Here is a 22,778-nt window from a genome sequence, read left to right as displayed (position 1 = left end):
CTTATCTCAGAAAGAGTGGGAGAACAATTTAAGTTGGAGCAGCTGTGCTTATGATATATTTTTAAAAGTATAGAAGGACTTCTGTGATAGTTATTACTGAAGAAAAGCAGGTTGTGTCCAGTGAATGCTTAAGTATTTAGCTCGTCTATGTAAACATATTCTGTGGGTAAATGACGTGCCCAAGTATAACATTATATGCATTACGCGTAAAAAAAAGAGCTACTTTCAAATATAATTGGCATTTTAATTTAACCTTTCCCCCATTTTCCCTAAGAACAAGAATGTGAAAAAAAGCAGAACAAGAATAGGAGGCACCTATTAATATGGAATTTTGAAAGACTTCAGTTTAGATACCAAGTTGCACTGGGAAACCGTAGTTATTTTTGGACATCTTATGAGGGAAGAACTGCTTTTCTTTTAGATCCATGAGACTTTTAAAAATAAAAGTCGGTTGTTCAGCAACTAGAAATGTTTCTGAAGTAGGCGTATGTTGTCTGCTATGTTGATTAGCTCTTTCTTTTCTATGTGCCGGTGTTAACTCCTTCATGAATAATTCATGGAGATTTCTGTTATATGATTTATAGTAAACCCCAGCTAACAAGGGCAGCTTGACCTCTTTTTGTGATGAAAAGTAGTTTTGATTGTCATCTTTATTTGAGAAGTGGTAGGGATGATTTACTGATAATTATTATAATAATTAATTTAGTAATACAGAAGCTAACCAATTCTCTAGTAAGTACGTTGTTTTGTTTTTTTCATAAGACTAAAATAAAGTTGGTTGAATGAGCCAACAGGTTGTTATTTAGGTTCTAGGAGTGTGGAGGATGATACTTTCTATCCTTTGTTCCTGAGGATTTTAAAGATGTTATTTGCTTATATGATATTCCTACTTGCCTCAGTGCTTTATACGAGGAATATTTGATATTTCCAGAGAGACGAAAACTTGATTGAACAAGAGGAATGTAATAAACTGTGTTGGAGCCATTGATTACCACCTTAGAAAAAAAAGAAAGAGACCCATATCTCACACCACACCCTGAAATAAATTCTAGATGGGTTAATACTGAATCTGCCAACTAACCATTTATAAAATTGGAGAAAAATACTATAAAGCATTTCATTTACTCTGTGCAGAGGAAGGAATTATTAAGCAATATATAAAACCCAGAAGCATAAAAAAATTGACAAATTTGATTACATAAAGAATTTCATAAAAAATTACATAAACAATTCTTGATCACATAAAGAATTTAATTTCAGCATGTATAGGTATATAACATATACAAACTTAAAAGACAGGTGACAAGGATTTCCCTGGTGGCGCAGTGGTTAGGAATCCACCTGCCAGTGCAGGGGACACAAGTTCGAGCCCTGGTCTGGGAAGATCCCACATGGAGCAGGGCAACTAAGCCTGCGCGCCACAGATACTGAGCCTGCGCTCTAGAGCCCACGAGCCACAGCTACTGAGCCCACGTACCACAACTACTGAAGCCTGCGCACCTAGAGCCTGTGCTCCGCAACGAGAGATGCCACCGCAATGAGAAGCCTGTGCATCGCAACAAAGAGTAGCCCCTGCTCACTGCAACTATAAAAAAGCCCATGCGCAGCAACAAAGACCCAACGCAGCCAAACATAAATAAATAAATAAACTTATTTTAAAAAAAAGACGAGAGACAAACAAGCTTGGAAAATACTTAACAGTATATATCACAATGACTTTATATTCAGAATATGTCAATGACAACATATTTACTGACAAGGAAATCTCTCATGTTAAGATATTAAAGATACTTCAGAAAAGCAAGTAGAAATGTACTACTTAGTATATAGTTTAGTTTAGATTTTTAAAATGAACATGTATATGTGCATGTGAATGTGTGCATCTGTGCTTGTACATATGTGTTAGACAGATACATAAAAAATTTGATGAATAAACACCCAACAGATGCCAGCCCCTTATTTCTACTGAGGAAAGGACTGGATGAATGAGCCATAAGGGAAGACTTGCATACTATACCCTGTATGCATACATAATATACCTCTGTATGGCCTGAATCTTTTTTGAGGATAATGTATTCATACCCTAATTTTATACTTTAAAAATATCAGTAAAAGGATTGAAGGAACAATTAATACACTTATTCAACAGCAGTTCATGGAGGAGCACTGCTTGTCCAAAGCACATAAGTGATGCAGTATATGGGTTGTAAGTAGATACATGTATTTATGTAGATCTGTAGAATTTTAGAGTTTCAGGGAATTTTAGAAATTATGTAACATAAAGCCAAGAGAGGTTCTGTAATATATAGATTGTTAATAAGAGAGTCTGGATTAGAACCTACATCTTATGACACCATTTCTTAGTACTATTCCTTCTGCTACAACTTGCATAATATTTGAGAAAAATTTCCCTATAAAAGTATGAATTGTATGACTTCCTTTTCAACTACATAAATACCTACAAATCCCTATCCAAACAGCGTTTTTCTTGGAGGTTCTTATAAATTGAAATCAATTAATGTCATACTGTTTATCTTTGAATTTTATAATGAATAGAAACTTTCAGACAGATTGGATATGAGATACTTTCTAAATGAGATTTAGAAATATATATTTACTTTTCCTATATGTATTGAACTCTGAGTAATTTTATTAGTAGAACAGAATATTACGTCTTAATGATCTTAAGTACTAATATATTGTACTAATATGACTCAGTATGAGATGTATGATTTGCAGGAAATGTATTCAGAATCATTTATAAAAATAAACGTGTTTGGACTATCAACTAAGCAAAGAATGTATGTTTGCTGATACTTCTTGAGTAATTAAAAATTATGTTGTGTTTGTTTTTCACTAAATAGTTGTTCATTAAGATCTTACGAAATGCATTGATGCAGTTCTGGCCATAATTTTTATTTTTTGTTCTTTAATCAGGATGTTACTGAAAATTCCTCAGATCCAGTACTTGACTTGCATATGTCCTTGGAGGAGCTATATGCCCAGAATCTCCTGCAAAGACGGGACGAGAGTCCGCCTTCAGTGGACTTGAGCATGGGGACTGCTTCTGGCTTTACCATAAATGATTATACACCTGCCAATGCTATTGAACAGCAATACGGATGTGACAACACAAGAGTGTGGACTGAACCTCACCGACCAAATGAAGTTATATCAAGTGCAGAACTGAGTTCTCCTGTGCTGACTGATTCAGCTGGAAAGGTGACATTCTCAAGAGATGGTTTGTGTATGATGATGAGGTTGGGGACAGTGAGGGGTTACATTATTCTGGCTCATCTGGAGCCAGCGCTTTCCTGATACTGAGATTTTCAGAAGACAACCTATGAACTTGTTTTGTTTGTAGGTTCTTGCTGAATAAAGCACAACCAGTTAGAGAACATGGGTGATGTTGAAATCATGCTCCAAAGTCTAGTTTTCCTTTCCACATGACTTATTTTTATTTTCTGACAGGGCTCCAAGTTCTTAATTCAACAGGGGTCCCTGGCCTCTGCTGCTGAGTGTGTCATGCTCCAAACTATATCCAAAGAATCTTTCGAGAGGACTATTACGATAGCAAAAGGCAATTCTAGCCTGGGTAAGTTTCTTATTTTCCACGTACACCTTTCCTCCCAGACCCCTGGCCAAGAGGAAATATTGAACATAGTTTCAATGTTTTTGAGTATAGATAAGATAATAGATGTTGTAAAATTTCCCATAGGTTTTTTTTTAAGCATTTAAAAAATTTTCATTTATTTATTTATTTTTGGCTGTGTTGGGTCTTCGTTGCTGTGCGCGGGATTTTTCTAGTTGCAGCGAGCGTGGGCTACTCTTCGTTGCGGTGCACGGGCTTCTCATTGTGGTGGCTCCTCTCGTTCCAGAGCACGGGCTCTAGGTGCACGGGCTTCAGTAGTTGTGGCACGTGGGCTCAGTAGTTGTGACTCGCGGACTCTAGAGCACAGGCTCATTAGTTGTGGTGCACGGGCCTAGTTGCTCCAAGGCATGTGGGATCTTCCTGGCCCAGGGCTGAAAGTCGTGTCCCCTGCATTGGCAGGCAGATTCCTAACCACTGCGCCACCAGGGAGATCCCTCCCTTAGTTTTTTTGGTTATTCTTTTTATGTACTTATTATTTTTATCTGAAATGGTTAACAGGTTTGTTTAATTCAGACTAGCTTATAACCCTCACTCTCCTAGTTATTTACAAGTATTCCTGAGCCTCATTTCCATTCAAGTAAAAGATATACGAAGCGTTTATGTATGATACAGCAAATCAGAAAAGGCATTCTTAGAAAATGAAAAGTCAGAGATTTGGAATTCTAAATTCTTTGGAAAAGGAAATTATTAGTTTCTTTGAATGCTACCAGTTATGCATAAGTCAGTTTGTATTTAATTTCTTTCATTTGCTGAAATAAAGACTAGAAAGACAGGAGGTGCGCAACCACCAAAATTTAAGTGCAGTTATTCAATAGTCCTTCCCAGGTGGCAGGATTTTTGTGTCCTCTTTTACCTATACAGGGTTGTGGCTGGTTAATAATCCCAAATCTCCTGAATTGGGCAAAGAAGACCCGCTGTAGAAATAAAATCCTAATTACAGTAGCTAAAATTATATCCAGGTAGATCACATTTGTTCTTCTTTTGAGTTAAGCAGTGACATGGCTCAGCTCTGTCTTTAGGGCTCGGTGCTGATCAGTAGGGCCATATATCAGCTTCCCTGGAGGTCTGATTACAGCTCAAGACTCTCTGGTTAGCTGTGCTTCAGAGAGCTTTTTCCTCCTTCTAGGATGTAGCCAGCCAGCACCCTTCACATTGGTGTCTGTGGACTTGGCAGAGAAGCCCAGCAGTGCTTAGCTGGTGACTGGGATTCCGGTCTCTGCCTCCTTCTAGATTTTGTTCCATTTGCTGGCAGCTGGGCGCTACCAACAGCAGCTACATGGAGACTTATAGCAGAGAATTTCTACTTAATTAGCTTTACTATTTCTTATATATTACATTTAATAGAATAATATATAACTTAAGCTACAGAACTTTCTCTAATTCATTAATTATGGGATATGTACTATAGATACCTAAACATGTCAAAAATATCTCATCTGCTAATGCAGTGTTTCTGAAAGCATGTTGCTTACAATACTAGTTTTGTCGGCTGTTAATGGGAGTTATTAAATGGGTTCCAAGTTTCAAAGTTTGGAATGTGATAGGCTTAAGGAGACAGGTGTTTCTGTTTTCATCACTCAGTAGCTTTGATAGTCACATGTGCACTGTGGATCTCTAAGAAAAGGTTACAGGATGCAGCATTTCTCACATGTCATTGGCCTTTTTTTTTTTTATTAACTCATTAGACAGAAATTTTGCAGAGCCCATATGAGAGATCCTATTCTAGTATATTTATTTACTCAACTCTCAAACATTAATTATTTTCTGTATTCTGGCTACTGTGCATAGACACCATTATATAATCATTTTCCTCAAGGAATATGAGGTTAGGAGAGTAGACAAACTGACTTCTAAAATCCTCAGTGCATTAAAATATCATACCTGCTGTGAGAGACCCTCATGCAGAGAACATTGAAGCCTTAAATGAAGGAAGAGTTGATCCCTGCTCTCTGAGTGTGGAGGAGTTTCTAGAAAGGTTTCAGAGAAGAGGAGATGTTTGATTTAGTCCTTGAAAAAGGAGATTTCTACCACCTCGTTGAGGCATTGGGAAAGTCGGAAGAGCCAAGGCAGAGAACTGTGAAACATCACTGTAGTTTGTTTGGTGTGGGTGAAGTGTGGCATAATGGCGGGCAAAGGAAGAGTTGAAGCTGAAGGAATGGTAGGTGGGAGACAGCTGCCGGGCGAGTTCTTCGTATGCAGGACACAGGACCTCCCTCAGGACACCCCCTGCCTTAAGCGCCAGTGGCCAGTGGGAGCTGAGGGCAGAGGGGTGACATGACCAGATGTGTGTTTTACGATCATTCTGGCACAGGTGGATGAATTAGATCGGAAGCAGCTGGGAGGCTGCTGTAAGAGCTGGGGTTGGAGTACATCTGATTTTACAGTCTGACCCTGTGGATTGCTCACCAGTTCTTAGTTTGCTGAGAGAATGTTGAATTTTGTGAAATCTTTTCTTTCATCTGTTGAGACAGTCATATGGATTTTTTTGTTTTTTCTCTTATGACGTCGGGATATATCCTTTTTTTAGGGTAGTACAAGATACATAACATGCAATTGATCACTTTAACCATTTTTAAATGTATATTTCTGTGGCATTAAGTACATCACATTGTTGTGCAACCATCACCACCATCCATCTCCAGAACTTCATCTTCCCTGAGTGAAACTGTACCCATTAATCACTAACTCCCCATTCCCTCCTCTCCCCTGTCTCCTGGCATCCTCCCCATTCTCCTCTCTGTCTGTAAATTTTGACTACTCTGGGTACCTTATGTAAATGGAATCATATGGTATTTGTCCCTTTGTGACTGGCCTATTTCGTAATGTCTTCAAGGTTCATCCATGCTGTAACATGTCAGAATTTCCTTCCTTATTAATAAAAGACTGAATAACATTACTGTGTGTGTGTGTTTACACCAGATTTCATTTATCCACTCACCTGTCGTTGGAAACTTAGTTGCTCCTACTTTAGCCATTGAGTTTTGATTTTAAAAAATATACCAAAGTGATTAGGATTTTGGGAAAAAAAAAAAAAAGAGTAGAAGGTGAAGTGTCCTTGCTTTCATATCCAGGAATCCATTTATACCTCAATAGTTTGATTTTAACATTAAAATATAAAAGAACTCTTTAATTTGCTTTGTGAGACTAAACCACTTACTTGTGTGAAATTATAACACCATTAGTTTACCAACCAAACTGTAATATAAAAGTGTTAACATATATATGTAATATATATCTTTTAGTTTTACTTTTCTGCTTAGTTTCCATTATTTGAATAATGTGCATACCCAAAATGCTTATAGGGCTTTGTCGTTAGCTGTTTGATTTCCTGGGACCCAGTGGAGTTCCTCTGGCATCTCGGAGTGCAAATCCTGTATGCCAAAGCGAGAATATTTCTCTCTTATCTCATTTGAGATAAGGAGGAGATTTCAATATTCTACGATGCCCAGAGTAACTAGATGTAAAGGATAATGAAAAAGGCCTATTTTTAAAATCTCAGTAGAACATTAAAACAATTTAATTAAAGCATTCATTTAAGCTTTTAATGTAGGAAGGTGTTGCCTTTACAACTTGAAGTAACAAAAAGTGTGGTAGCATTTTAGAATATCTAATTGAGACTGGCTTTGTGCTGGTAGGAGTGTGTCATGAAAGGGTCTGTCACTGAACACATTTTCATAGAATAGGTCTCTCCTTTATGTGAAGTTGTTTGCAGTTTTCACTTTCTGGGTAATTTATTTCTTTCCTAGTTATAATCAGAAGAAATTATTAATAAATGATAGGCTTCTCTAAAAGCTGTCATCATCCATTTGCTGTGATTTTAAGAATAACCTGGGTTTTTTAAACTTTGTTAAATTTAGTGGGGGGGATGTTATGTGCAGATATACACAGTTATGTACATATGCATGTAGTGACCTTTGAAAAATGTAATCGTGATTATTTTTGATTCGTCTGTGGTACATTGGCTAATTATGTTGTACTAGGTCTTGAAGGTAAAAAAATAAGAAGGAAAGGAAGGTGTTACCTTTTCTTCGCTGATGAGGTACAGAAACGTAGACTCAGGAATTTCTCTGGAACCAGGACTCAAACCTGAGTCTGTCTCTGGTTTTCACAGACCATACAAGGCACGTGAGTCCTTGAGTCACTCAGAGCTGCGGTGGCATTGCTGTAATAACAAGCTTCATTTTGAAGCTGAATTACGATTTGCATTAAGACATTAGAAAGCAATGTAGCTTTGGATTGGAGATGTCTTTTAAATATATTCTGTGAGTTTTCTTTTGTACTTTACTGAGCACTTTGAAAGGAACACTACATGTGCTTTTCTCAAAAAATTCTTTAAACAACCCTGAAAGTGGACATTATCCCCATATTACAGATGAGTAAAATGCAGGTCATTGTGAGGTTAAGTGAGTTGCCCAAAGCCACACTGATTAGAAGTGCTGGAACTCAAATTTGGAACCAGTTTTTTGGTTCTACAGTACATGGTTTGGGCTATGCTACTATACCTCTTTTAGGAAAAGATTGAGAGATCTTATGAGTTACAACCAAAATCTAGTCAGTGGATATTACCTCGAAGTTATTGAAGCCCGAAAATGATCATTTGGTGAAAGGAAAGTACAAGCTGAGCTAACTGATGTCAACCTTTTTGTTCATGTGGTTGACATGACCTGACAGCCTTAATAACTGGTAGAGTCATGAGTTGAATATGCTATTAAGAATTAATTTAGAGGTCATGTTGACCATAGCTCGTGAAGACTTGTTGCATGTCTGTGGCTTGCTTTATTGCAGAATGCATGGTGCCAATGAGAACAAGATGATGGGTTAGATTCCCAGGATGGGCCACTGAGTTAAGTTGTGTTTTGTAGTCATACATTTTGATTTTGCTATAGTAGAGTTGTCTGGTGGGTCTTGGTGGGAAAGATGGCAGCATCAGAGCAAACCAGCGTACCTATGGAAACGTTTTAGAGCCAGCCTCTTTGCTTGTATGAAACCTCCCTTGGATGAAGCAGCGTCTAGACTTGTTTTTTGGTTTATGTAAGCTCCTTAATAACAGTGCACTTAAAAATAGTTCGTATGAATCTCAACAGAATCTTTTAACTACATTTGATTAGTGGTTCATTCCTATCAGAAAATGGTAACTAGGAGCCTGGATAGCCCAAATCCAGGCATGAAATATGAGGTTGGAAACACATTGTAATCAGGATCATTCTTTAAAAAATATTTGAAATATCATGTCTAATTTGGTACAGTTAAAGTTAATATTCAGAGAGAATTTCTTTCTTTTAAAAATATTATAAAAAACTAAAAACAGATTATTGACTTCTCTCAAAGTTTTAATAAGAGAGTTACAGCTCTCCTTATATTGTTTAATTATATAATCTTGTTTTGGAAGGAACTTTTAGTACTTGGTTTTAAGTGAATTTATATTATTTTATGTAAAGTTTTCAATTTCAGTAGGTCTTATATTTTTGAAGGAATAGAGTGAGGGTAGGGGGAGAACGGAGCATTAATTCAGATGGGTTTGTTGAGAATATTTTTCTGAGGAATTGATATTGAAGAATGAGAAGTTGTTAGCTGTGCAAGAGCTGAAGAAAGGGGGTGTCAGGCAAAGACTCTGAAAAGGGAGACTAGGTATATTTCTGAAAGAAGGCCATGTTTCTGGAACACGGTGGGGCCATGGGGCAAGGAGGGCATAGCCCAAAGAAGGGTGCATGTCGAGAGGGCCAGGCCAGGAATTCCATATAGACAGGGCCATGTAGGTATGTTGTATATTTGAACAATAGGAAACTGTTAAAGGATTGTTAGCAAAGGGAGTGATGTGATGTGGTTTGTCTTTTTTGAATGGTTGCTCTGTCTGCTATGAGAAGAATGCATTGGCAGGGACAACTTTGGAAGCCAGGAGCCCAGTTATGAGGCTCGTTCAAAAAATGAGGCAGGAGAAGTGCTGGCTTGGTCTAGGTTTAGTTTGGATGTGGAGAAAGGTGAATGAATTCAAGATAAGTTTTGGGGATAGAAATGGTGGAACTTGGTGATGGATTAAATATAGGTAGTGAGAGAGAGGTAGGAATCCAGAACAACTCCAACATTTCTGCTTTGAGTAATGGAGAGTAGTATGGTGGTACCATTACCAAAAAGGGGAGGACAAATGGAGAAATAAGGGGAGATGGAGACTAGGGAGTTCAATTTTATACTTACTAGGGTTGTATTTCCTATGAATCATTCAGGGACCATGTCAAGAGGGCAATCAAATATCCAAATCTGGAGCTCATTGAAGTTCACATTTGGAAATAAAGTGGTAATAGATTAATGTTTACATCAGTTTAATTCAACTGACTACTGTATGTTCAGGCACTGTGATAGGCACTGCGGATAAGACTTGAATACAAGCTTCTTGATGTTAGGAATTCTGTTATGCTTTTTTATATCAAGCTACCAGTGTAGTACTTAGCACATAGTAAACATATAGTAAATATATACCAAATGAACAAATGATCTAGAAATAAGGTAATATCAGAGAGTTTCTTAGAGAACTAATTTTCCATTTATAGTCCTGCTCTTTATTCTTTCATATATGTAAGAGATGAACTATTATTATAAAATTGATTTGATACTGTTAAAATGTTCTCCCTGAGAGAGCTTTCTATGTAAGTGGTGACACATCACGTAGCCTAAGCTACATTCACTCCACAGTGTAGACCCTGTTTCATCTCTAATGTATTTAACATGGAGTGTCTTTAGGTATAATTTCACAAACATTTCTAAATTTACTTAAAAAATATTTTTGTTAGAAACTGATGCTTTCCTTTTGATTGTTTTTTTTTACTGCTGAAAAAGTTACTCCTATTCTTTTATCTGTGAATCCATAGGGATTACTAAATTCAATTAAAATGAATTTGTAAGTCATGCTTTTTTTTTTTTTTTTTTTTTTTTGAGGTACACGGGCCTCTCACTGTTGTGGCCTCTCCCGTTGCGGAGCACAGGCTCCGGACGTGCAGGCTCAGCGGCCATGGCTCACGGGCCTAGCTGCTCCACAGCATGTGGGATCTTCCTGGACCAGGGCATGAGCCCGTGTCCCTTGCATTGGCAGGCGGACTCTCAACCACTGCGCCACCAGGGAAGCCCCGAATGTCGTGCTTTTTAAAAAAAAATTTATTTTATTGAAGTATAGTTGATTACAATGCTGTTACTTTCTGGTGTGCAGCAAAGTGATTCAGTTATACATATATATAATAGGTTACATTTGCTAATCCCAAACTCCCAATCCATCCCTCCCCTACTCCGCCTCTCCCTTGGCAACCACAAGTCTGTTCTCCCTGTGAGTCTGTTTCTGTTTTATAAATAAGTTTATGTCATATTTTAGACTCCACATGTAAGTGATATCATATGGTATATTTGTCTTTCTCTGTCTGACTTACTTCACTTAGTATGATAGTCTCTAGGTCCACCCATGTTGCTGCAAATGGCATTATTTTGTTCTTTTTTATGTGTGAGTAATATTCCTGTGTGTGTGTGTGTGTGTGTGTGTGTGTGTGTGTGTGTGTGTGTGTGTGTGTGTGTGTTTACACCACATCTTTGTCCATTCATCTGTCAATGGATATTTAGGTTGTTTTCATGTCTTGGCTATTGTAAATGGTGCTGTTCTATATTGTAAATGGGGTGTATGTATCGTTTTGAATTATAGTTTTTTTTCCAGATATATGCCCAGGAGTGGGATTGCTGGATCATATGGCAATTCTGTTTTTGCTTTTTGAGGAACCTCCATACTGTTTTCCACAGTGGCTGCACCAATTTACATTCCCACCAACAGTGTAGGAGGGTTTCATTTGCTCCACACCCTCTCCAGCATTTGTTATCTGTAGACTTTTTAATGATGGCCATTCTGTGACCGGTGTGAAGTGGTACCTCATTGTAGTTTTGATTTTCATTTCTCTAATAATTAGTGATGTTGATGAGCATCTTTTCATGTGCCTCTTGGCCATCTGTATGTCTTCTTTGGAGAAATGTCTGTTTAGGTCTTCTGCCCAGTTTTTGATGGGGTGGTTTGTTTTTTTGTTATTGAGTTATATGAGCTGTTTGTATATTTTGGAAATTAAGCCCTTGTCGATCGCATCATTTGTAAATATTTTCTCCCAGTCCGTAGGTTGACTTTTAGTTTTGTTTATGGTTTCCTTTGCTTTGCAAAAGCTTATAAATTTGATTAGGTCCTATTTGTTTATTTTTGCTTTTGTTTCTATTGCCTTGGGAGACCATGAAAGTCATGCATTTAATGTGTATCCCTCCTTTACCATAGGAATGACAGTAAGTGCTAATAAAGATGGCTTGGGGATGATTGTTCGAAGCATTATTCATGGAGGTGCCATTAGTCGAGATGGTCGGATTGCTGTTGGGGACTGCATCTTGTCTATTAATGAAGAGTCTACTATCAGTTTAACCAATACCCAAGCACGAGCCATGTTGAGAAGGCATTCTCTCATTGGGCCAGACATAAAGTAAGTATCATTTGGATCCTATTTTGGCTTGGGAAATTCAGGAATTTCAATTCATTAATCAGAATTTTTTTCTCAGTACATACTTTTGTTTGATATACAAAAATTATTATATATTTATTTAATATATATCACTGAAGAATTTGACTATTCCTGAGAAGTTATTGATTGTATTGATTGTAGTCTTTAGGACACTATATCTACAATCAATAACTTCTTAATACTAACAGTACTGAAATACAGTTGACCCTTGAACAACACAGGTTTGAACTGCACAGGTCCAAATATACCCAGATCTTTGTCAGTAAATACACAGTCGGCTCTCTCTGGGTTTCACATCCTCAGGGGCAGCCACCTTGGATCAAAATTTCCATCTGAGGTTGATTGAACCATGGGTCTAGAGGGCCAGCTGTACTCTGCCATTTTATATGTCAGGGACTTGAACATCCATGGAGTTCGGTATCCATGGGGGCCCCTGGAACCAATCCCCTGCAGATACCTAGGGACAGCTATACTTCAAAACAATGTTGCCTTCTATTTTTATTTTTAATTCTCCAGTGATTTCTGCAAAAATCTTAGATGTGAGAGATATGAAATCTCTTAATAGAGCAGGACAGTCCACTCTTAGGAACTTACAAAGAAGTTTGGATTGGCCTCAATAGAGCAGATTGTGCACTACCTAATGATCTGTATGAATCCTCCAAGTCAGCCAGTTCTGTAAGGGCCAAGCATGGTAAAGATCGTACAGAACAGTGTCAGTCTGACCCATAATTTATCCTTTGTTGAACTGCCTCATGATATAAGAGAATTCACCAAAATGTTGATATGGTCTGATGGTATGTCATATAGGCTATTTTGTCAGGAAGTGTTTACGTTTCTCATCATCCCATAATGTACTAAAAGCATGTCATATATGTGGTTTGTTTTTTAAGTCACTAGACATTTCTTGAGCCAGCATAAAAATCAGTTAATAACTTTATTGTCACACCTCAGCAATGTAAAAGCGTTCCTTTTTTTCTCTAGCATTAGTAACTGAATATTTGCATATAAGGGATAAAATAGTAAAATAAGAGTTCAGGGAAAGATTGTTTACTTTAAATTGATATGATGAATACTAGTATGGGAGACTTTTTTTGTATTAATATTTAATATCTAACTGACTGAATTCTGTATTATTCTTCTGCAAAATACATATCAGTAGAGCTTAGGTAAGAAAACTGTATTTACAACCTGTTTCTCATTTTTCTATCAATAAAAAGCAGAAAAATATATGCTGTTTAGAGTGCATTCTGCTGTCTTATAAAAAGGAGGTTTTATTTTTAGGGCAGAATTTCACTCACGGGCTTTCATATTTTTGCCTGCCTTTTTGACTTTTATTTTATAATGAAACAGATCATCAGATCATGTGATGGTTCCATAATTATCTTATTAATCACGCAAGTACAAGCGAAGATCATTAAAAATGTCAGTGCCTCTACAATAAATAAAAAGAGAAACGTTAAGTGCTTTCCTCACCACTTGCAGGCTAGTGTCCATTCATTTTGCTTCAAAGATGAATGGTAAGGATCTACATGGAGACTCTTTACTGCCGGGGTTTTAGCTTATGTAGTTTTGAAGTACTGTAAAATACAGATGGTCTCGTAACTGATCATTTGATTTATTGTGTGATAATGCACGTCTTATGTCGTGAGCCCTGATGCAGGTCTCCTGTCCACTTTTTGGCACTGAGTACCAGAATCGGTGCTTGGTTTTAACCTTACCTCACTGTTCTAATGTACTGCAGATCTTAAAAAGTGGCCCAAAAATAAGATCATTGTGACATTGATTTAGCGTAAGTCATGTACCTAGTCAACTCTAGAAAAGGAGTCAGGTACATTTTCAGGCTACAAAGCCTTTTTCTCCTTTCCTGTTTTGTGGGGGGTTTTTTTGGGGGGGGTTGTTTTGATTTGTTTTGTTGTTTGTTTTCCCACCCTCTGATTTAGCACCAGGATTTACCCACTTATGCATTCAGCAGCTTTATTAAGACTGTGAAGAGTATCTAGAGAGCTAGTTTCATAAAAAATTGATTTAGGATTCCAGGAAGCAAAATGTAGCAAAATTTAATGTAATCTTACATTAAAAAGAGAAAATAAGAAAAATCCTACAACCTTCCCTCCTCTGGAAATCAGTCAGTCAGTCAGTCAGTCTCTTTCTCACATGCTCACATGCATGCATACACACACTCACAAACACACCCACAAATTACATTGATTTCTCCTCAGGTATCCTATTAAAGCTGTGATTAGGATGGCTATAGTTTTGACTCATTGGGTAAATGATAAAAAGAAATGAGAATCATAGAGTCCTTTTTTAGAAAAATTGTGTCAGGTGGTAAAACAGATAGCCATTTAGATTGACCAGGGCTGAGCAGTGTGTTCCATGCATTTTGCATGGTGTTTTTGGCCTTTTCTCCTCCCTGTCACTTGCCTTCATGAAGCAAAAGGTGTAAAATTACCTTGAAAACTCTGTGGGTAATCCTTCTAAATGGAAAGTCTAGTCCTTCCATTACTCTGCATGGAACCATAATGTTAAGTGCTAGTTAAGTGTTGTGGTCATTGCTTTAATCTAGGCTCCATCCATGTCTCTTCCTTCCTCTTGATTTCTTGTTAGGAAGCTAGCTTAATCTGGGCTGGTGGTGGAGGAATGTATTGCAGGGACTTAAAAAAAGGGACTCTAATTGGTTCAGTTATATAACTGATTGGTTTTAGGAAAAGCATTGCTTATTGAGACAACACACTGGCTTCTTTTTTGCCGCTTACGAGAGATGACTAGGAACTTTGTGTATGCGTGTTCGTGCGTGCCTGGGTAGATAATTTGAGTTTCAAGAGTTCAGGAACAGCCAGTGTAAGTTCCAGGTTTCATTATTTTCTATGGAAAACCAGATGTGAAGCCTCACCAGAATGCATCCTGTCTCACTTCGCACTCCACCTTGCCAGGAGTGCTTATGTTTCTGTAATAATAGCCAGGGTTTTGCGCTTAGCAGCAGCTGCTTGTAACATCTGCCAGATAATTACCGAGCTGAATCAGAATTCACCTGCCTTAACCTAAAGTGTGGGATGAATTCCTGATCAAGGAATAAAAGATTGATTGCAGTTACATTTTTCTGTGCTTGTTAATAATCACTGCTATAGACACCAGTAAAGAGCAGATGCTTTTCTGGGGGAGGTGTAGATAGGAGGGAGGTGGAAAGGGGAAAAAACAACCAGGAGGACCCACTTTTAACTACATATACATGCATCTCACATTCAGCACAAGACATTGACATTTGTTAACACCATTGTAAAAAGATGCTGCGGTGTGTGCTTCACATTCTAGATTCTCTGCAGCACCTGCTGACGATCGAGCCCCCTTTTATGTGTGAGTAATGGTGATTCAAAAGCTCATTATGGCTGCATTTTACAACTTGTCTGTGAAACCTCTTCATGCTTTTGTAACATCCCGATGTGGGGATAGACCCAGACAGAGATTCAGTGTCTATACATTTTGGCTTTTTTTTTTCTCCTTTATGTAAGAACGTACTTCCAACAGAGCTGTGAGATGGTTACATTTTCACATTGTACTGGTGATTGTGAACTCATTTTAAAATCACATCTTCCTACTACTAAGCTTTCCAGCTCTTATTTTAGGGAGCGATCCTGTCTGCATATGCAGACGCAACCTCTGGATTAATAGCTGTGTCACATTTCAGCATCACTAATGCTATTCTTTTTCTTCCACTCCACATGTAACCTAAGGTTAGTTTGCCTTTAAGAATTTTTAATACAACTCTCAAATAAGCAGTTTCAGTGTGTTTATGCAGTTCATAATGTAGTTTGGTGTTCTGGGTTGGTGTCTGGAGGTTTTGTGTGGCCGTGTGACCAGGCATGTATTATAATTGTTCTGCATGGGCTAATGCATTGTGGGATGCTTGTTCCGATGGCCTTGCTGTCTGTGTTGGGCTAAATATTTATGAAAACTGCTTTCTTTCCTCTTTCTCACTGCTCTAAAATATAAGAAAAATATTTGTAAAGCTCTTCCTCCCCCACCTCTTGGTAAAGGGTAAACACCTTTGAATAAATATAGAGGAGAATTCATTTTCAACAGTGTTTGGGATAGAAACAGCTTTTCCTTCTCAAACCAATTAAAAAATTAAATACTTTTAACTGATTATTCTTATTTTGCCTGTTGTGTTCTAGCTTTTTCTCCTCACCTCTTCCTGGCTTTTTTTCTTAAGGTATTATTTAGGTGAGTTTTAACTTTACTGAACCTTCAGAAATAATACCAGTTTTCTTGAATAGGCTTTTCAGGTTTTAGTTTTCTTTGTGTAAAGGCAGTCAGTCTTCTTCCCCAACCTAATGTGTTAAACATTTTTGACTCATTATTTTTGAAGGGATAAATGCAAATTTGCTATTCAGTATACTTTTGTAACACTATAGAGAAGGTATTTTATAGATGAATAAATAAAGTAGCATCAGAATTAAAATGCAGCTCTCTCACCCAGCCTAGTCCTAAATCCACTGAAACTGTGTTTTTTACTTCCGTTTGATCCTTGAGGTAAAAGTGTCGCAAAGTGTCGTAAGGGTCCACGGCTTATGCCAGAATGCTCAGGTGTGGCCACGCTGGCTGACACTCTGTTAGAGCACTGTGTTATGTTTGTATTGTGCTTCTTGGCTTACCGTAGTCTCATAAAAAGTGACATCCTTTTTGTGATTGAGGATATGGACATTCACTGGTGGTGATGTACCCTACCAGAACACTCTGGAGAAGCAGCAGAACTGTGTCCTCTGACTCTAAACCTAAGCGACCTCACAGAGTGAATGCTTTTTATGGAAATCACCAGTATGTCTGAAATTATATATCTTCCTCACTCAATAAATTATGCCATTGGTATAATTCTTATTTTTTTATAACATGGAAGACAATCCTTTTTCTTTGCCCTTTAGTGCTAGGGTTTTTTTGTTTGTTTGTTTTTGTTTTTGCGGTACGCGGGGCTCTCACTGCTGTGGCCTCTCGTTGCGGAGCACAGGCTCTGGACGCGCAGGCTCAGCGGCCATGGCTCACGGGCCCAGCCGCTCCGCGGCATGTGGGATCTTCCCAGACCGGGCATGAACCCGCGTCCCCTGCATCGGCAGGCGGACTCTCAACCACTGCGCCACCAGGGAAGCCCAGTGCTAGGGTTTTGATACTTATTGTCTTCATGGGTAAGCTATGGTTAGCCAGTTTAATAGTCTTCATGATTTTTGTGAAGACTTTTTTAATAGTCTTTTTGATTGTTGATACATACTTTTGTGTCTTTGTACAAATATGCTGAACCGACTTCAAATGCATTCTTTCTCTTGCCTTACTATTCATTAATTTGAGGATCTCGGAACAGACTACTTAAACAAGTCAATCAGTTGTGTAGCCTGATAGGACAGCAGTAAACTTAAATTTTCAAATGTCAGTTTCTAAGCATTATAGCTGTAGTAAGCATCTTACTCTGTGCCTTCCACATTATAGGCATTCAGCCAGCACTTGTTGAATTAGTAAGAGACCATTCAGGTGTACACAGTAGGCTTTTCTCTGAAACCAAAATGAACATATAAGAAGTTGCTACAAATTAGTAATAGAGTCTTTCCATAAACTTATAATGGTTTAACTTCAGACTTGGGAGTTAATAATTTAATAAAGCTAGGATATGATTATTGATAATGCTTGTTAATGTCCAAAATTAATTGTGTATTATGGGAGAATGTAAAGTAATTTGGTATACCCAGTGTTTTAATAGAGTTCACCTCATTTGTTTCTGCTAAGGAACCCAAAAATCTTTGGACAAAATAATGTTATTACTGACAATTATTTTTCTAAGGATTTATAGATTTCTTTAATTTCAAAAAATTCCTGTTAGTGTTCTCATCTGGAAATAGATATTATGCTATTTTCCTCCCCCATATAATTATTGGTAAACACATAGTTTATCAGCAGTGTTTAAAATTTTAATTTTTGTTGTTATTCTTGCCTATAGGATACTTTATCCTTTTGAAGTTTGGATTTTCCACTGAGTTAAGCCAATTTAAATGAGTTCTGTGAAAAAGTAGAGGTGAAGGGACAATATAATTTTATTTTATATTTTGGAAGATTCCCCTAACAGGCAAAACTTTGCTTCCCTTTGCTTTCATGGATTCATGGATTGTGTCTTGTTCCAGAATTACTTATGTGCCTGCAGAACACTTAGAAGAGTTCAAAATAAGTTTGGGACAACAGTCTGGAGGAATAATGGCACTGGATATTTTTTCTTCCTACACTGGCAGGTAAGTGAAACTGTAAATCTGCTACAGTGAATGAATGATACAGCAAGTTATAAAGAAGAGTTTTGAATCCAGAGTCAGAGAGTAGTAGAAATGAAGAAGACTGGATTCCTTTTCTCTCTTTCAAGATTTTAAAAAAATATTCAGCCCTTTCCCCCATATTACTTAAGGAGTGATCATATATTGTGGAAAATTTGGAAAAAACTGTGAAAAATCAAATCAAGAAATTAAAACATCTTTAGTTGTACCACTCAGTATAGCACTTTCATCATACTGAGTTTTGGGAATTTACCCCAGATATGAGTATGATTTCATTAACTCCCTGGAACCTACAATTTGTATGGTATTGTATCACTTTTCCTCTTTCATAAGCAAACATTTTCAGAAATTTTATTTCTTTATTAACGTACATAAAGATTCAGAAACATTTTCAATAGTTATGTTTTTACTGTTTTGGAGAACGTTGAGCTGAATGTCTTTGTATGTATGCATGTTAGGAAATAGTGTATATGGCTTTTTAAAGCCTTTTGATATGCAGTGTATTAAGAACCTTTAAATAATACAGGAGAAGTGGTCCCCTCCACCCCCCCATTAGGAAAGGCAGAAACTAGGTTTTGATGATGATGCTGAGTTCAGCACAGGGAGAGAAATAATGTCATACTGCTTTTCCGGGAAGAATGAACCACTTTACACTTCCAGCTGTGGGCCTGTTTTTTTTCAGTTGCATTAGCAACTGAGCAACAGATTTCTCTTTAAGCATGCTGTAGAGAAAAATGGCTTTGCAAACATTCTGAGGTTTGCTCACAAAATTTCTAACATCCCAGGGCACCCTGGTGTCCAGTGACTTTGCAGGCATCACGATATCCCATTGCTCTTTCCTTTACAAATTGCACATGGCTGCAGCTATCCAGAAAGCGTCAGGGAAGGAAAGGTGTGTTATGTGTTTAATAAAAGCAAAGAATGTCATGGCCCTTAGGGCCTCTTGAATTTTATGGGAAAAGGAGTATTCATTCCACCCTGCACAAAACTCAGCCATACTCCTGTCTAGAATTTCCATCTCGGGGTTAATGACATGAATTGATTACAGCTATCTGGTACTTCCTATTAAAGTGGTAAAATCAGTAATTCCACTGTCCTCTGAAATGTCATTTCAGATGGCTTAATTAAAGAATATGCCAAGATAACATGGTATTCTTACTAAGTTCTGAGGCCTTAAAAGCACTCAAAAATTTACTATTGGAGCAAAAGAGCCACTTTCAGCACTGCTTCCCTCACAGCACAGAAGGGAGAAGGGCCTGAACTGTACAATGCTGTGACTAGCTGCTTCCCTGCAGAAAAAGTATATTTGCTATTAATGTAAGGGTGCTCAAAACAAAGTGGTCTTTGTGCTACACAGGAGGAATCTGCACCGGAGAGGTTAAGTTACTTGCCCAAGTTTCATAGCTAATAAGTGGCAGAGTCAAGGTTAGATGCATGCAGTCAGGCTCCATGTTCTTAACCATTGGATCCAAAAAAGAATTGCACAAGCCCAGTATAAAAATATGGGGCAGCATAGCATGGAGGTTGAGAGTTCAGGTTTTGTAATAAGATGGCCTCAATTCAAGTCTCACCTCTGCTCCTTCACTGTGTGACTTTGTGCCAATTTCTGGCACCTTAATGCACATGAAAGAGAGTTATTATAGTTGACAGAAATTTCGTTGATATTCAATAGCAAACATGAGTGCAAATTTCATTCTTGGCTGAGTGAGTGCTGGGGAACAGAACCGGTCCATTCTGCTCTTTGGAGCACATGATCCAAGACCCATAAACCCCAGCCTAAGATGGATAAAGAATAATCAGCACATTTACAGGAGCATATCTGAGTTAGTGAAATGATTTGAGATTGGGGAATCATTTGAAGAGAATGGGGTTTTTGTATCAGAAGACTCAGGATATTCATCATCTTATAGCTCAAAGGGCAGGAGCATGTGATGTAATGTGTGTGCTTGGGTCTGAGCAGCTCCCCCAGCTTGGGCTTTAGGGGTAAGAACTGAATATTTTAGGTACTCTTTCAAAGTTCTCACTCCTGTCTATGTTCCTTACCTGCTTTTTCTATCATATTCTCTCCAGTGGTGTTTCCAGAGGGTTAGGCCTTGTATCTGCCTTGCATCTTACGAATTGAGCTTCACTCAGACTAGTTCTCAGTCAGCTACTTAACATCGTTTTGAAAATCCTTCTTTGGAGCCGTTCTCAACCATCGTGTCCCACTGTCGGGCTTAGGCTCTGGGGACCCCAGCCTCATTTAGAGTCTCCTTTCTCAGTTTACACAGAGGGGGAATTTAGTCACACAACCGATGGGTAGGAACCACAGGCAGGTGGATTTCCTTTTAACAGATGAAAAACAAAAATCTGACATTCAGGTCAGAGAAAGAATGAGACGTTCAGGGAGAGCCTGGACAAATTATTGGGCAGAAATGTTGGGAAACATTCAAACACAGTTGGATTATTGGATTAGATGACTTCTCATCTCAAAGTCTGAAGATGATATAATTTGATAGAATTATATCTGTTCGGATATACTACTGTGTATCACTAAGGTGTATTTTCATGTTCATGCTGAGTAGAATCAAATTCATTATTCCTGTCAGGGGAGAATGGATATAATCTGAACATACACTGTCTTGAGATTTTTTCAATTTCTATAAAAATCAACTGCAAACATTTATTGAATTAGAGTTTTTAAAGCCTTCTCTATTTTCAAAAGAACATGTTGGCATGTTTCTTTAGAAATCCATTTTTTACTAACAGCGTAAGGCCACACCATAATTGATTTAACCATTCTCTATGGCCCTTACAATGCCATTTGTTGATGCAAAGTGTTCCTTTGGGAAAACAAAATGTTTCTTGACAAGGTTATTATTTTACGGTTTTATTTATAGTCAGTTAACAGATTGGACACATTTTGCTGTATGCCTGGCATTTGGCAAAATCTGAATTCCTACAGAAATTGAAAACTGACCTTGAACACAAGCGTACTGCAAACTGCTTCCTGTAAGGAGAATTCTGTGTCTGGCTCCTTTGGATGGGCTGAGCTGGACCATAAGCATTTTCCATCTGTCTTCAAAAGTTGAAGGGAAAGCATTGGTCCATCCTGAGGAAGCAGAGATGCTACATTCCTGGTGTACTTGATGATAAGCTCTTTCAGGCCAGGGATCGATCAGGGCTTTGCAAGCTTATAACCCACATGGTGCTTCTACTTTCTTGCGCACGGTAAGCATTTAAGAAATAACTTGTTGGGCTTCCCTGGTGGCGCAGTGGTTGAGAGTCCTCCTGCCGATGCAGGGGACGTGCGTTCGTGCCCTGGTTCGTGCCGTGGAGCGGCTGGGCCCGTGGGCCATGGCCGCTGAGCCTGCGCGTCCAGGGCCTGTGCTCTGCGACGGGAGAGACCACAACGGTGAGAGGCCCGCGTACCACAAAAAAAAAAAAACAAAAAAAACCCAAAAAACTTGTTGAATAGTTCTCTTTAAAATTCTGGCATTTTCCCTTTCTTTTCATGCCTTTCCTTTCTTTGTCCATGTTTCATTAGGAAAGAGACAGACTAGACAAGATTCTTTGTGTTCTGCTGTATCTCCAGACTCAGTTACAGTAGATTGATTCTAATATAAGACTTTTATGTAAAATGAAATACGGGTTTTGTTTTTCCCCTTAATGTAAATTATTATCTACTTATTAGTTAAGTATGGTGAAAATATAAAGCAGTTCTGCATTTTTAGCCAAACCAACAGTAAAGTACATACAAGACAACCTTGCATGGCTTTACTAGGATTTGGGAGTACTCACTGTGTAACTCTTTAACAGAGACATTCCAGAGCTACCAGAGCGAGAAGAAGGAGAGGGGGAAGAAAGTGAACTTCAAAATGCAACATACAGCAGTTGGAATCAATCCAGGCGGTAAGAACTATTTCTGTCTTCCACCTACTCGGTGTTTAAAGATGGGGAGGGGTGGTTTCAAGTATTGGATTACAACTTGCTACTGTGACTTTGAGCAAGTAGTTTAATATCCCTTACCCTCCATTTCTACATGGGCACAGTGGAGAAGATAATTTGTATCACACAGGGTTAAAACTAACATGTATTTGAGGATTTGACACATAGTAGGGACTAAATAAAGTAGAGAAAATTAGGCATAGGTAGTTGGAATATTTTTTGTAGAGTTGATCTTAGGTAAACCACCAAATGTTAACTTGAAATTTTTCTAGCATTTGTAGAAACTAGATATTCAAGCATATATATTCAAAATGTGTGTGTAAGCATCTTATCATAGGCTGCAGTTATTCTAACCCATGCTCTTTCTAGAAC

General features: G+C 38.0%; 1 protein-coding gene across 8 annotated transcripts in view; it reads left to right on the top strand.

Moving 5' to 3' along the window:
- Positions 1-22,778, top strand: part of MPDZ (multiple PDZ domain crumbs cell polarity complex component) — a 167,994-nt gene that overhangs the window by 98,419 nt on the left and 46,797 nt on the right. For all 8 annotated transcript variants that reach the window (XM_082656131.1, XM_082656130.1, XM_082656134.1 and 5 more), the window contains 5 exons: positions 2,938-3,222; positions 3,472-3,595; positions 11,940-12,138; positions 18,339-18,443; positions 22,278-22,370. In XM_082656131.1, the coding sequence (XP_082512257.1) occupies positions 2,938-3,222; positions 3,472-3,595; positions 11,940-12,138; positions 18,339-18,443; positions 22,278-22,370 (806 nt within the window). The remainder of the gene's footprint in view (positions 1-2,937; positions 3,223-3,471; positions 3,596-11,939; positions 12,139-18,338; positions 18,444-22,277; positions 22,371-22,778) is intronic.

The sequence above is a fragment of the Grampus griseus genome (genome assembly GCF_964374135.1).
Source record: "Grampus griseus genome assembly, chromosome: 6".
Lineage (NCBI taxonomy): Eukaryota > Metazoa > Chordata > Mammalia > Artiodactyla > Delphinidae > Grampus > Grampus griseus.
Note: the sequence above shows the minus strand (reverse complement) of the source record. Positions and strands in the feature narration are given on the sequence as shown.